The sequence below is a fragment of the Cyphellophora europaea genome, assembly GCF_000365145.1.
Source record: "Cyphellophora europaea CBS 101466 unplaced genomic scaffold supercont1.4, whole genome shotgun sequence".
Taxonomy (NCBI): domain Eukaryota; kingdom Fungi; phylum Ascomycota; class Eurotiomycetes; order Chaetothyriales; family Cyphellophoraceae; genus Cyphellophora; species Cyphellophora europaea.
The window spans coordinates 2,189,749-2,205,331 of NW_008481810.1; the positions used below are offsets into that span (position 1 = coordinate 2,189,749).

A 15,583-nucleotide genomic window follows, 5' to 3' on the forward strand; every position below is an offset into this window, starting at 1 on the left:
ATCTTGCAGTTTATAGTTGATGACGTCGGTACATACAGTAACAAGGCACACTCGCAACGTGGTGTAGGAGCGCCCGCTATGATTACCCGGTGCATTGTAGATTCAGTGTAGTACGAAACCCATCCAATGCGCCCACCCCGACCATCAGATGCAATGCATTCCGCGTCCCGCCGAAATCTAGCCTTCACAAGCAGTGGTGACTTACGCCTCATCGATGAGGTGCTCAAGCTTCTTGGTGATCTCGAGGAGCTCCTCCTTGATGTCAGACTTGATGTCCGCAGCCTTGTCCTCGACGGCCACGAGCTTGTCGGTGATGTAATCCTCAGCAGAGAAGTGGGAGACTTGGTAGCCTCCATCGGAGACGATCTCGCTATAGTTGGTCTTACCGCCACCGTTCCATGCGAGAATGTTGGCAGTGTCCGGACCAACGTCAGACAAAGCACCCTTGGTCGCAATGCCAATGATGTCGGCCTTGAGTTTCTTCGGGCTGATCTCAGCAACGGCATAGGCAGAGTCGGAGCTTGGCTGGAGAGACAAGAGATAGGCCAAGAGACCACAAACATGAGGAGAGGCCATCGAGGTACCAGAGATGATGTTGGTGGCATACTTGCTTCCGACCCAGGTAGAGAGAATGTTCAGTCCAGGAGCGAAGATGTCGTTGCACTTGCCGTAGTTGGAGAAGTAGGCACGCTCATCGGCAAGGGTAGAAGCACCGACAGTGACAGCGTTCTCAGCAGCGGCAGGCGAGTAGTTGCAGGAGTCCGCATTGTCGTTGCCAGCAGCGACAGCAAAGTGCAGACCCGCATCAACCGCAGCATTGACAGCAAGATCCAGAGTGCGGGACTTGCCGCCACCCAAGCTCATGTTGGCGACAGAGCCCTTGAAGCCCTTCTTCTTGCCCTTCTTTGCAGCGCTAATGGACTCAGTGTGCGAGGTAGCAGCCCACTCAACACCCTTGACGACATCAGACATGGTGCCGGAACCGTTAGACTTCAGAACCTTGACAGCGTAGACGTTGGCCTTCTTGGCGACGCCGAACTTCTTGCCAGCAACGGTGCCGGAGCAGTGGGTGCCGTGGCCGTTGCCATCAACATCCTCGTCACCGGTAGGGATGGTCTTGCCCCAGCTGGCGCGACCTTCGAAGTCCACGTGCTCAATGTTTGTACCGGTGTCGATGATGTAGGCATCGACACCCTCGCCGGCGTTTTCAGTGTAGAGGTACTTGTTAAAGGTATCGAAGCCGAGGCTGTCGCGGTGGGAAATACGAGCGAGACCCCATGGGGCATTCTTCTCGAGTTCAGGCGACTCCTTCATCGTGTGAACTTCAGAGTCCATCTCCACGTATTCGACCTGCGTTGCACGTGAGCATCAATTTCCATCGATAACATGCGATAGGGTCGGGACTCGAATATGCAACTTCAGCACATCGCATCATAGCGCTAGCTATTGCGTCGGAAGGCCTTCGAGGCTTATCGAGCCAGGATCGAATGAGATAAGGGAGTCAACTTACATCTGGGTGCATGCGCACCTTCTCGATCACATCCTCGTCAAAGTGACCAGAGTAACCCAGAAGCTTGCCAGGGATGTGGTATGTGTGCTTCAAGCCCGAGAATACGGATTCTTGGTCTGAGTTGATACCGCGCTTGCGGAGCTCCATGCGCTCGGTGTGGGAGTCATCATGGACGCCTTGGACCCAGAGCTGGTGAGCTGCGGCGGCATCCTTGCTGACGTGGTCCTTGAAGACGACGATATAGGAGTCAGGAACGTGCTTGGAGTTGACAGATGAAACAATGGGTGCAGCTCCGTTGTGGATGGTGTCAATGAACAATGGCGAGCCAGCCGCCAGGACAGGCAGAGCTGCCAGACCGAGGAAGCCTCTCATGGTAGCGAGGACGAGCCGAGGGGACGTTGGGTGGCACTCAAAAGCTAGCAATATGTCCCGTCAAGTATCCAGACGGAAGATTGAACAAGAGAAAGAGATGGATATGATTGATGGTGCGGGTGAGAGGGAGAGGGAGATAAGAGGTCAGTCAGAAGCAGAGAGTGTCCTGGAGCCTGTTAGAGACGGAGGCGATGCTCCCGCGTGGATGACGCATGTGACCCAGCCAGCCGCCGAGAAGGCACCGCCCCGGGCAACGCAAGCTGGCCCGGCGATGTGGGGTTGCGGCTCGTGAGCGGTGGTCTCAGCCGCATGATTTGGGGCTAGTCCAGCCTTAGCACCCCTCTTGACAAGGCTGCAAGTGACAGGGCCCTTACGCGCAGGCACCGCGGAACACTAGCAAAGACGTCGACTTGATGCAATAATTGCAATTGTATAGGCCATACAAAGATCGTTTCAAGCGTCTTGTCTCTAACTTTTTCTGGACCGATCCCAACGATAGCTCGGTTTTTGGCGGTTGTGAGCTCTCATACGCCACACAGCCAACCCGCCTATCTTAGTACTTGCGGCCCAGCATCAGCTCATCACTCAATGCTGACTGTATAAAACGCCTTGACGCGGCATAGCAGCCGGATGCAGATACAGCATCCCCAAATGATTCCAGACCAGACAATACCCTGATGACCCTCTTCTCAGCACCGCTGGTGAAGTGGCCGCAGAAGAGGCTCCGCTGCCACCATGAGCCTTGCCGTCAGCACTCAAGGCCGCTCGCGCGCGATATCGACCGCTATCGTCCCCGAACCTAGAGATGGCGACATTTCGGGTCTTGTCGACGTCCTCCGAGTTATAGACAGATCCTCCTACTCGGCGCTGGCGCATGCGTTGGAAGATTCTACAGTGCTGCAGCAATTGAGACATATTTTGAAGGATGACAATGACCTGCACGGTTCTAAAGGGGGCTTCCGACGCGTTGGAGGCCACCGCGTGCTGTTGACGTCGTTGAAAGCCCTGACCGATCTTTTTACCTCGCAGGAGGTGTCTCCCTCGGAGAACAAGCGACTGCTACAGAATCTTAGCCAACTGCTTGGAGTTCTTAGTGCTTCCCTTGAAGGTCATGCAGGCAACCAGCGTTTCTTCAGAACGGGACCAAATGGCAACGGCTGGGATGAAATCGAATCCTTGGCTACAGTCCTTGTGAAGAAGATTGAGCAATCTACGCACCAGGACCTCGCAGTGGAATCATTCCTCGGCCTGTTGCTCGTGGCCGCAACAGGCGAGGAAACTGTCACTGATACATACACTTCAATCACGAAATCACAGCCAGTCCAAGGACTCGAGTCTATCACGGAGGACACAATTGCTGAGATTGAAGACCGCGTTAAAGCTGCGCTTGCTGGCGCAACCGATTTGGTCCTTCCAGAGTTTCTGACAATTCAAGTGTCTGCTTGGAGAGCGTCCCAACGAGCCGCCCCCTCCATGGTGCACTTTTCATTGCCTCTGAGTCTGAAAGCGCTCATTTCGACCACCAGACATAATCTGGTGAATGCTCATCTCGTTGGCCTTTCTTCGACACTGCTGCCGCTACTCTTCAGCAATGATCTGCCTGCCCAACAAAGAAAGCTCTGGAAGGATGTGGCTCTTTTGCTTTATCAGGAAGGCGCTTCCAGTCTCAAAGAAGCTGGCCAGCTGTTCAGCAGTGCTCGATCAAAGACAGATGCTTCCCTTTTTCTGCTGGATGCGATCAAGAACTCCCGCCGACCTTCGAGCATCCAATTCGACTTGTCTACATCTGGATATTCGTCTGTTGAATTGGCGACTTTAGGTGCATCGTTCCCTCCTACCGAAGCTGCCGGCTATACTCTGAGTGTCTGGGCACGGTTCGACGAGTTTGACTCAACCGCACATACAACCTTATTTGGTGCCTTCGACCGCTCGCAGAGCTGCTTTGTGCTCATCTATCTTGAGAAAGATACCCATCACTTGATCCTGCAGTCTTCAATTCGTGGATCGCGGCCAAGCGTCCGTTTCAAGGCAATCGTCTTTGAGCCTGGACGATGGTATCACATAGGCCTCGTCCACAGGCGGCCACGGGCAACAAGCTCATCCAAGGCTTTTCTGTTCGTGGATGGTGAGTTTGTCGAACAACAAAAGGCCAGCTACCCTTCCATACCGCCTTCGGATCGTGGCCAGCGGCTTAAAGTGCAAGCATTTTTCGGCACACCACACGATCTTTCGCCTGCTTCTTCGGGCGGCCAGTGCACTTCCAAGTGGTCACTCGCATCTGCTCACCTGATCTCGGATGCCCTCAGCGACGATCTGATTGCAGTCTTCTACAACCTAGGCCCGCAGTATCATGGCAACTTCCAGGACTGTCTGGGAGGTTTTCAAACATACAAAGCTTCTGCTGCTTTGAATCTACGTAATGAAATGCTTCATCCCGGAAAAGAGGACAATTCAGAGCTCATTCTGGCCATCAGACAGAAAGCCAGCGATCTGATAGCCGAAGGCCGTGTCCTGCTGTCCATCTCGCCGGCATCAGTCTTAGACTCGGACGATCGAAATCATATCGATGAATCGCAGCTGGTCAAATCGTTGTCAAAGCTCGCCGCAAAAAATTTAGTCGCTTACACTCGGTCAGGCTCTAACGCTGTGGCGATCAACGGAGCCGTGCCTTCCATCAACGATGCACTGACACAGGCTCGTGGAGTCGCAATGCTGATGGGCGAGCCGACGGTAGCAGTCCCGCAGCCCTTGGAAGATGCCGCATGGCGTCTGGGAGGATGTGCACCAGTTGGCCTTGGCCTAGTTGCACAGGCTACGACCACCGAAGACCTCGCAGTCGCTGTTGATATTTTATTCGAGACTATACGGTCAAGCTGGCGAAATAGCGACGTCATGGAACGCGAAAGGGGCTACGAGATCCTTGCAATGCTTCTCGGGGGAAAGTTGTCTCTCAACACCGACGCCACGAAGCCAGTGGCCATCCTTCCAACGTCAGCCTTGGATCGACCCGGCGTCTTCCTGAAGGTTCTTGGTTCCGTTCTGGATTTCGTTGGATACGACTCGCATCAGAAAGATCAGTCAGTGATCAATAACCCCATGGCGTACAAGACGCTACTTGTGGACTGCAGCATATGGCGGTGTGGTCCACAAGCCGTACAAGAGCTGTACTTCGAGCAGTTCCAGATTTTTGCAGCCACAAGTATCCATGCGCGTTTCAATTTGAAGCGCCTGGCGCGTATGAGAGTTTTACGCAGGCTACTTGAGGCACTAAAATCCGAGCCTGTCTCACAGACTGCTGTGCAAGCGTACATGGAGACCTTCAGAGTCTTGCTTCCACAAGCAGTCTCCGCTGAACTCCTGCGATCGATGGCCTTGTTTGTGACCTACGCGGTCAGCAAGCGTCACCAGGATCTACCGACGCGCCGCGGAACACGGCGTTCTACACGGCCTCGACAGTCCTCCAACCCAAGTCCGTCCCGACATGGTGAAGAGCCTGGTACTTCCCTGACTCACTTTGAGATTGGCATGGAAGTCCTGCGGCTCTACTCCGATGTCTTATGCAAGGATAGCGATGATTTCTTGATTAAACGCTTCGCCAAAACTGTCACCAACAAATGGGTCCTCTATCTTATGGCTGAGACATCTCCCGAGATCGTGGTGTTATCAATGAGGATCATGGCTCGATTGATGGTAGTTCACGGTGATGCTTACGTCAAGAAACTGAAGGATCGAAGCGGTGGATTTGAGATCCTGGCGCACAGGCTGAAGCGTTGGTGGCATCTACCCGCCCTATGGCCATGCTGCTTCGCAATTTTATTCGGTGTTGACGTGGCCAAGCTCGACTTGAATCGTCCCTTTGATCTTTTTGGTCTTGTGGAATTGTTCAATGGTCGAAAAGAGCTGTCTGTGGTGTATCCCGAGATGTTTCGAGTTATCACAAGCATGCTTCAGAGCGGGCTCAAAGCAATTGTTTCGTCCAAGCAACACGAAAAACCAACACTTTCCGTTCCGCAAGAGCCAGTTTCTGGGGCTTCAACGCCGCAGCGCCTTTCAATGTCGACAATGGCGCCTCCAAACCCCTTACTGACTATCGTCACAAGTCAACATGTGGACACATTCGGTATCGTTCTTAGTTTCCTGTCTGACCTCCATGCACGGTCTGCAAAGTTTCGCGAGTTTGCTGCAAGCTCATCGTACGTACAAGACCTTCTGGGAGTACTTTTTCCTGTGGTTGTCGGCAGCGACATCGTCGATGCAAGCACAGAGCTCAACGCAAGAGACTCTACTTTGACATTCGATGGAAGCGATGTCGTTGTGCAGCCACTCTCTTCCGCCCCTCCAATTGTCCGAACGTCCAATGTGGAGGCTCCCCAGGTAAACTCTAGAGGCAAAGCATTACGGAGAGGCTCATCTTTCGTTCTGGTCACAAAGGAAGTTGGACGTCAGAATGGCTCTCAGTCGAGCTTGACACAGACTGTCACCCCAGCATCGCCCATGGCTGAACCACCTGAGCTCAACGACGGTTCTGCTATCGTTCAGAATCTTCTCGAAATCATTGTGGCGGTGTTCATCGACCAGATCGTGGCGAGGAAGGATTTCCCCGGTTTAGGTCTGTTCCTGAAAACTCCACCGGGCTTCGTGGAGCATCAATCATACTTCGAGTCATGGATTCTCCGCAATGCCGTGTCGCAGTTGTCGAATTATCTCAGCTTAAATCAGCAGATATTAGCAGAACCGAAGGTGTTGACGAATCTCGCCCGATTATTCTCACATTTTGGTGAAGCTCTATTCGAAGGATGGTTCATTGGTGGGGCCGAATGCCTTCTTGACTTGTCCGGCTCGATTCTGGAGCATCTCCAGCGCCCCGATATTGCTGCTCTGAAGAGCGTCAGGCTTTGTTCTCAGGCCATTGGGGTGATTAGGGCAGTCGTCTTTCGCACCGTCCTACTGAGCCTTTCTCAACTCCAAGACGAGGATTCATTTGCTTTCCTTGAAAAGCTCAGTTACTGGCAAACTGTGCTGTTATCCGCAGAGGAGACACAATCAACGCATTTGCAGCTGGTCTGCTACTTGCTCTACGCCAGCTTGGTTTCGCCACGGGAGACCGTTAGAAACGCCGCAGCCAATCTTTGGCGCATAATCTTGGTCCAAAAACCAGCGGAAGCGGCTGCAATTCTTGGTTATGCAAACACAGCAGAGCAGAAGCGGCTGGTAGCAAGCTTCGAAAAGCTTGTTGAATTGGACAACGAAACGTTCCTCTATTGGATAGATGAGCATCGGGACGAGCTTGATCTTCTGTTCTTCGATACTCTATCCAAAACATGGGATCACTTCGTTGCCGAGGAGAATAAGCGAACAGAAGAGGGCGCGCGAAGTCGGATTTCCAGGCGAAGAGAGAAGTTGAAAATGTGGGCACGCGAGGAAGCCGATGAGGCTGAGCTCATCAGACGCCACGAAACTACATTTGAGCATTGGACCGCCAACATCTACTCGGCAGAGCATCTGAAACACCAGAGACTCTTACAAGACCATCAGGACGATCTTCATTTTGCCGAAACCTCCTTTGCAAAGATGCAGAGGGACACGGCTCGATCATCAGGCGTTTTCCCCGAAGAAAAGCCTCGCAAATGGAGGCTCGATCAGACAGAAGGCCGCAACAGGATGCGCATGCGACTACACGAAGATCACAGCAAAGCGCAGCAGGATCAGCAGCCCAAGCGGAAAGGCACAGATACTCCAGCACTCCAGCTTGACACTAAAAACGTGAAGATGAGCAGTCTGGAGGCAGTTGCTGCGACTCCGGCTCCTCAATCTGCTGTCGACTCTGATGTAGACGGAGTCCGTGAAGCCTTTCCAGATGCACCGACCAATGGTGATGGGTCAAAGCCAAATGATGTCGATGATAGCTTTGAGCTTATTGAGGATCCAAACGAGGGTCAGGAGGATGCAGAGGATAAGAATCGCAAAGTTATGCGCAGCCTCGAGAGAGGTGACCAAGTCAAGCACGTCGCCAATATTTCTCGCATACTTGGACTGGAAGCAGTTGAAGGCCTGCTCATATTGGGCAAGGATCATGTGTACTTGATGGACAATTTTTTCCAACGTGCGGATGGAGAGATTGTCAACGTGTGGCAAGCACCTCAAGAAGAACGGGACTCTTACATTCGAATGATTTCGGGCCGAGATGTTACGGTGCGCAAAGCAACGGCACGTGATAACGAACACGAAGTCAGGAGTTGGAAGTGGTCTGAAGTTATCAGTGTCTCGAAACGACGATTCTTATTCCGAGATGTTGCTATCGAGATTTTCTTTGGTGACGGACGCAGCTACCTACTTACTGTCGTTTCGCCACAAGCCCGGAATGATCTGCATTCGCTCATCAGTGCCAGGGCACCGTCTTTTGGATCCCCAGACAGCCCCCAGTCGGAGTTCGCCTGGCGATACGAAACGCTCAAGTCTGTGGATGACGAGCCACAAGGCTTCGGTTCTCGCTTCGCACACGTCTTCAGTCAAACAGCAGCAATGACTGCTACAAAGAAGTGGCAGAAGGGTGAGCTGTCGAACTTCCACTATCTCATGCTTGTCAATACTCTCGCGGGTCGGACTTATAATGATTTAACGCAATACCCGGTCTTCCCGTGGGTGATTGCTGACTACACAAGTGCCGAACTCGACCTGAACGACCCACAAACCTTCAGAGATCTGTCGAAACCTATGGGCTGTCAGACATCAACCCGGGAAGCCGAGTTCCGCGATCGATACAAGACATTCGCAGAGATGTCTGACGAGAATACTCCGCCTTTTCACTACGGCACGCACTATTCGTCGGCCATGATTGTCACATCGTACCTTATCCGGCTACAGCCATTCGTCAAGTCGTATTTACTTCTGCAGGGGGGCACATTCGATCATCCAGACCGCATGTTTTTCTCCATCGAGGGAACATGGAAATCGGCTTCAAGAATGAACATGACGGACGTGCGCGAGTTGACGCCCGAGTTCTTCTACCTACCGGAGTTTCTTGAAAACCTGAACGATTTCGATTTTGGAACCCGACAAAATTCCAGTAAATCCATCAGCTCCGTCGAGCTTCCGCCGTGGGCGAAAGGCGACCCGAAAATCTTCATCTCGAAGAATCGAGAAGCCCTGGAAAGCCCATATGTGAGCAAGCGTCTGCATCAATGGATCGACCTCGTCTTTGGGTTCAAGCAAAAAGGTGAAGCCGCCATCGAGGCAGCCAATGTGTTTCATCATCTATCATATCAAGGGGCAAAGGATCTGGATGCGATCACGGACCCTGTGGAACGGCTGGCGACTATTGGCATTATTCACAATTTTGGACAGACACCTTACCAAGTTTTTCAGCGTGCACATCCTGCCCGCGAGCAGAGCCGGCACAAGTACAAACGGCTAGATACGGCAGCTGAGTCGCTGACGAGGCTCCCTTCCACACTCCTGGACAGTGAGGAGCGCGTGGCCTCGTTGTGCTATGCATGGAAAGCGGACAAGCTCTTATGTTCGGGTCCTTTCCGGATCAATATGCCGCCGCATTACGAGACCTACATGGAGTGGGGGTTCTCCGATAACAGTGTCCGCTTCTACTCAGCGGATAGCGGCAAGCAGATCGGCTTATTCGAACATCTGCACATCGGACAACTATCGTGTGCGATCTTTGCCGACTCCAAAACATTGATCACCGCCGGCACTGACTCCACCGTGGCTGTGTGGGAGATCCATCATCATGGAAAAGTGCTGAACCTGCTCCCCAAAGCCACGCTGTTTGGGCACCGAGAACCGGCTACTGTGCTGGCTATGTCGCGATCTTTCAATGCGCTGCTTTCAGCATCGAAGGCTGGGGAGCTAATGCTCTGGGACCTGAATCGCTGCGAATTCGTTCGCAGGATCGACGGGAACATGGAAATTCAATGCGCTTGCGTCAACGACGTGACTGGCAACATTGTCTTGTGCCATGGCTCCCAGATCAGCGTCTATACGATCAACGGCGATTTGCTGGTGCGGCAAGAGTCCGGCGACAGGAGTGGGGAGCATATCGTCTCATGTGCCTGCTACGAAGGAGCGGGTAATGAATGGCTGGAGCGCGACATCATATTCACGGGTCATAAGTGGGGAGTCGTAAGGATATGGAACAAGGTGATTCATGACGGACGGTTTGAGCTTGAGCTCATTCGACAGCTCAATCACGTCGACAGTAGTCGCGGAGATGGCGCTAACGTCAGCTCTGCTATAAGCTGCATCTTGCCAATGCCGCAGATGGTGTACACGGGAGACGAAGATGGCCGAGTGGTGAGTTTAGCTGACGTTTACCGAAGCATACCGCTGACATGTGGAACAGTGCGAATGGAATTGCGTGCAGAGACAGTAGAGATGGCGGCAGCCCGTGAGGTTTCTTTTTGCATAGCGAGGCGCAAGCTGGAAAGACTAAAAGCGCAAGGGCTAACATTTGGCCAAACAATATTGGACGATGATGATGATGATGATAGACAAAAGCTTGAGATGGCCGCACATGTAGAGTCGATTCAAGCAGGGACCGACCGTGTAAGGATGTAAGTGGTAGATCCAGGCGCGGATGCACCGAATACGATGATGAATGGGCCGAATAATCCTGGCCCTCACTGAAGCTCTGCAGGGACTGTGCAGCATCATGCACGCCAAGGAGGGACGAGGCAGCTGAAGGCGACCAGCCCAAGCACCACGAGTCCCGCGAAATCGGGTTTGGGCCACTGCACGCACATGCGTCAAGGATGCGAGATTTGGGTTGAGTGGGTAAGACAACGCCAATGATTGTGCTACACGACTTCAGGCAGGTTGTAGGCCGCAGTCAACTTTGATCCGCCTGTCGAGGCAGCCCTGGTTGCACAGAGCATGCACCGCGGCCGAGTCTTCTCTGATGTCGTTTCTGTACATAGCGAACGGCCTTGGAGAGTCCTGGACGGCAATAGTAGCGGAAGCCACAGGGGAGAAACCCAAGTGAAATGGAGGATTGACGTGAAACAAGCGAAGAGGCTAGAGCGAAAAGAGGTTGCTGAGGGGAGCGGTTGCCTCGACGACCATGTGTTTGCCAAGGCTGCGTCAACGTGTCGCTCGACGACCCAGGCTAAAAACCGAAGCCCAAGCTCCTCCTGACCACTCCTTTCTCTCTCTCACTCACATTCCACACTCTGCTCAACAGTCAGTGCGTACAATCTTATTCATCCACGTTGCAAGTTGATCACCAATCAGCCTGCTTCGGTCTGTGCAGCAGTGTGCCCTGAACTCCACGGCACTGCTCACCATTCTCCCCATTTCAAGAACGACTTGTCCCCCCAAGTCAGTCTTGACTCTCGACTGCCGAAAGGGAGAAGAGAGTTGAGGCGCTCCAAAGGCCGACAATCTGGACTTTGACGCTCGAGTCCCCATTCCGATTAGTGTCTTCCCGTCGACGTACCGGAGTGACGCTACTTCCGAAGACTCTACCACGACCAAGGTAGAAGGGGAAGTTCAAGTTCAGGGTCGCCCCTCGCGCGGACGGGAAGATACTCGGATCTCCAAGGAGCAGCTCGATATCAACATCAAGGACGACCGCCGCAAGGATCGCGACGACGTTCATATCTACGAGAAGACTGACCGCATCATCCGTGACGATCGGTACCCCGAGGTAGAGCTCACCAGAGAGAAGTAAGTCAGCCACCTTCACCGCTGAGGCCTACCATCTAACAATTGCAGATACAGAGCACCTGATCAGTACTACAAGGACGCCAAGGTTGACATCGAAGTCGACCGCAAAGACTCCCGCGAACACTACGACGTCGAGTACGACCGACGTCAGACCTACGACCGCGAAGCTCGTAATCAGTTAGACGAGACCGAGCGAGACTACCGCCGCCGCACCAACACCTACGACGTCGAGTACGAGCGCCGCCGCCCTACTACAGACGTCCGCGTCGAAGAGAGCATCAAGCTCGACAAGCACAAGCGTGATATGGGCTATTACGACGACGAGGGTCACTACCACAGCTTCCGCCGTGGTCTCGAACGTGCCGCTGACCGCCTAGTCCACCCATTCTCTCATCGTCACCACCACCATCACCACCACGCCACCGAGGTCTCTGACGACCGCCGTCCCGAAGCCGTTGAGGAGGTTGCCGGTCCAAGCCGCGTTAGAGACGGAGCTCGTGATCAAGTCCGCTTTGTTGAGCCCCGCCGCGCCATGTCTCGCTTCGACACAGTAACCATCCCCTGCCACTTTATCCGCGTCGGCGACCTTGTGATTCTGCAGGGCCGTCCTTGCGAGGTCATCCGTATCAGCTTGTCTTCCCAGACTGGTCAGTACCGCTACCTCGGCGTGGACCTCTTCACCAAGAAGCTGCAAGAGGAGTCGAGCTTCAACACCAACCCCGAGCCATCTGTCTATGTGCAGAGCATGCTCGGCCCCGTCTTCAAGCAATACCGCATCCTTGACATCCGTGACGACGGCCTCCTCGTCTGCATGACCGAGACCGGCGACATCAAGCAAGGCCTCTCCGTCATCGACAACAACGGCCTCTTCAGCAAAATCGAGGGCTCCTTTAACGATGGTCGTGGCTCCGTCCGTGCCCTTGTCATCAACGACGGCGGTCGTGAGCTGGTCGTTGACTACAAGGTCATCCACGGCTCTCGCCTGTAAAGACACGTCTAAACATTCTCTGTCTTGGGATTGGGGGGCCAGGTAACGGGGCTAGGTAAAAGACAACCGGGACACAAGATTGTATGAACGTCCATTTAATGACCGCTGTCTCAACTTCGATGATGCTGCTGCCGCTGTGGTATGAACGGAACCCTTCACTGGACGACCAAACATTGATGAATCTCACCTTGTGCATACATAACGACAACGTCCTTACCTGGTCAAGCATGCCGCGGAGCATCTGGTGCCGTTGCTGTTGCTGCGTCAGCAGCGAAGCCTCTGTTGCTTCCGTTGTGGCATGCGCTGTACATGGGAATTTGGGGGAATGGCGGGCGCAGATAGTTTGCCTTTTTGCAAATGAGAAATTGTTTCATACCCTAATTTGCCATTATATTTCTCTTCTTCTTTTTTCCTTTCATCAAAGCAATCTGCTTCTGCTATTCCTGACAAGTCGAGGTGTTGGTTGCCACCGCTCGTCGTGGTTGGTGGTTGGTGTGTTGCGTCGCGCGTGGATTATAAATGCCGGCGGAGCCCACCTGGGAACACCTCCTATACACACACTCACCCGCAAACAAACAGACTACTAAACCCACACTGCCATTCGAAATACCCCGTATACCCATTCGAGTACGTCGCAATCCGTCGGGCCGCCCGAAGTGTACCCTGGGTGAACCTCGTGGTCCCCGTCACATGCGGTGGAGATGGCTTCTAATGAATTGAGCCTTACTTACGCTTAGAGGTCGGCGCTGCTGCATTATATCATCACGTGGTATCGGTTGAGTTTCATGACGCCCAACTCTCTGCTTTCCGTTGGAAGCTCGAGCAGATCTATTTAAAACGTGTGAAGGAAGCCATTCGGGTCATCATTTGGATTGATACCGGGGCTTAGTCTCCCCTTCATGCAGTAAATAGGTAGTAGTAATACATTCCCCCCAAAGCCATGAAAGGTTCTCATACGCCTCGCGTGTGGTCCTAGAAAAATTCTATCTTTTTTCTCGAAAATGTCTCAAACCGACTCAAAAGGCTTGCCACTCAAGAACGCCGTTCTGTCCGTTTCTGGCGGGTGCCCAGCCGCGCGGTTGTATATTACGCCGGGACATTGTTTCAGTCGTGGAGGAATCTAGACGATAGTCTGTGTATTACGTCTGAGCTGGTCCCGCTACTGTGGGTAGAGCTGTTGAACACGATGCGTAGACGTAATCTCGAGTCGGAGCCACTGGACCCAGAAGAAGAGCAGGCACAAAATCGCAGGCTGGGAAGACGAGGACTCCTCGAACCAGAGTGACCTTTCATCCCTTCAAGCTGTCTCTGCTGCTCTGGCTGCTAGCGCTGACCACGCCCTTGGAAGTTGGCAGCACGCTTCCGGTCGCCTTTCGTGCACCCTCGCGCACCTTCGCTACGGCGTACACGATGCCGCTGACGAAGCCAATGGCGATGGCAGTAACGCTAGGCAGCGTGACGGGCGCATCGAAGAACACGAGACCGGAGATGGCGATAGGCAGCTTGTTGAGCGCACCGACCATGCTGTAGGTAGTTGAGGAGGTGGCGCGCACGCACCACGCGGAGGTGTAGCTGATGAAGATGGAGGCCATGCCGGTGAAGATCATGGCGGAGATGATGGCGTTGCGTGAGGTCAGGGGAAAATTTCGCGCCATGTTGGCTGAGGACCAGTCTTCCATGGTAAGACTGCACACGAGGAGGATGGGGATCGTGAGTAGATTGTTATAGAACATTGCTGGAGAACGAGGTTAGCAGAGTCCTTTGGCATGGTGAGGAAGAAAGATCCGCGGTATCGTAGAGGTACTTACTGTCGAAGTCCTTAAAGTTTGTGATCTTGATGCGCTTGCGCATACCCAACACATAAGCCGCAGTAGACAGGCAGTTGACCAACATCCACATGTATCCCGCGTTCAACGTCGCCAACTGCTCAGAACTCGCTCCGGTTGAAGTGCCGTGTGACTCGAGCGCGTGCCTGATATCGGCCCAAGCGGCGACCACCGAAGACAAAACCATCAGACCAAACGAAAGCAAAGCCATAGAAGAGACAGAGCCGCCAAACCATAGAACTTCACCGTAGGCGATCAGGATGATTGTCAAGTTCTTGAAGATGGTGTACACGGGAATGGAGAGGAAGCGGAGGGCCTTGGTGGAGGTATAGATCATGCCGATGAGCAGCAGAGATATAGGAAACCATTTTTTCGCTTCGTCGCTTTTGAAATCCCGGTAGGTGATGATGCCGGCGGCTTTGCAAGAAGAGATCGCAACGACGCAGACTATTGCCTAGAACATGTTAGTGAGCGGGGTCAAGGAAGAAGGATTTCCAGTACCTGCACAGCCAAAAGGAAGAAGTTGAGGTTGTATTCAGGGAAAGAGAGGATGTATTTATTGGCGACGGTCATAAGGATGGAGGAGCCGCAATAGCTGAGAACGGGGAGAATTGGGTTGTTCTGCAGATTGCCTGTTGAGGGAGAATAACGAGGCGCTGGCGTGGGTCTGCTGGGTGGACTGAAACGGCCTTGCTTCTCGCCTAGTTCGAGGTCGTTGCCCTCGAGCATTCTCTTCTTCTCTTCTTCGGCCATAGTTGCTGGAGGAGGGGAGACCGGTCCAAAGGGGGGAGGTGCCGGGGGAGATTAGCGGAACACACTGCGGTGTAAGCGGGTAGTTTGAGAAGGGGAACGATGCGAGGTGAAGCGCAATAAATTAAAGTTTGGAATAGCAAGAGACGAAGAGGAAAGTGAAGAGCACAGTTTCAACGATGAAAAGGAGACTGGGGGATCGCGTTGACTTGCGGCAAGGCGAGGACAAATTATGGTGGCTCAGCTGTACCAAACGGGTTAGCGGGAAGGCCTTTAAGTAAGCCTCTACAAGCATTGATCCTCTGTCCACTAAAATTACAACCTAACGAGCAACGTGGTCTCGACTATCTCAGGCTGCAGGTAATTGTTGCATCCAAGGGGTTCCGAATATTGTGACCGCGGGTTCATGTTGTCTGCGAGCCTGGCCGATGGAAAAGGAGGGGCGCACGCTTGTGCTCGTGG

At 53.3% G+C, this 15,583-nt stretch overlaps 4 protein-coding genes across 4 annotated transcripts; 2 read left to right on the top strand and 2 right to left on the bottom strand.

The window, feature by feature from the left end:
• Positions 1-201: 201 nt before the first annotated feature.
• HMPREF1541_05062 (subtilisin-like serine protease pepC) lies at positions 202-1,882 on the bottom strand (the record flags this gene model as incomplete). The annotated part of the gene is made up of 2 exons (XM_008719403.1): positions 202-1,350; positions 1,511-1,882. The coding sequence occupies 2 exons, from the start codon at positions 1,880-1,882 to the stop codon at positions 202-204; spliced, it is 1,521 nt and encodes a 506-aa protein (XP_008717625.1).
• Positions 1,883-2,617: 735 nt separating this feature from the next.
• Positions 2,618-10,265, top strand: HMPREF1541_05063 (uncharacterized protein; the record flags this gene model as incomplete). The annotated part of the gene is made up of 2 exons (XM_008719404.1): positions 2,618-10,186; positions 10,236-10,265. The coding sequence occupies 2 exons, from the start codon at positions 2,618-2,620 to the stop codon at positions 10,263-10,265; spliced, it is 7,599 nt and encodes a 2,532-aa protein (XP_008717626.1).
• Positions 10,266-10,952: 687 nt separating this feature from the next.
• Positions 10,953-12,545, top strand: HMPREF1541_05064 (uncharacterized protein; the record flags this gene model as incomplete). Its single annotated transcript, XM_008719405.1, has 3 exons — positions 10,953-11,075; positions 11,265-11,557; positions 11,606-12,545. The coding sequence occupies 3 exons, from the start codon at positions 10,953-10,955 to the stop codon at positions 12,543-12,545; spliced, it is 1,356 nt and encodes a 451-aa protein (XP_008717627.1).
• A 1,289-nt stretch (positions 12,546-13,834) lies between these two features.
• On the bottom strand, positions 13,835-15,124 carry HMPREF1541_05065 (GDP-mannose transporter; the record flags this gene model as incomplete). Its single annotated transcript, XM_008719406.1, has 3 exons — positions 13,835-14,280; positions 14,354-14,825; positions 14,873-15,124. 3 exons carry the CDS (start codon positions 15,122-15,124, stop codon positions 13,835-13,837), a joined length of 1,170 nt encoding a protein of 389 aa, XP_008717628.1.
• Between the last annotated feature and the right edge of the window lie 459 nt (positions 15,125-15,583).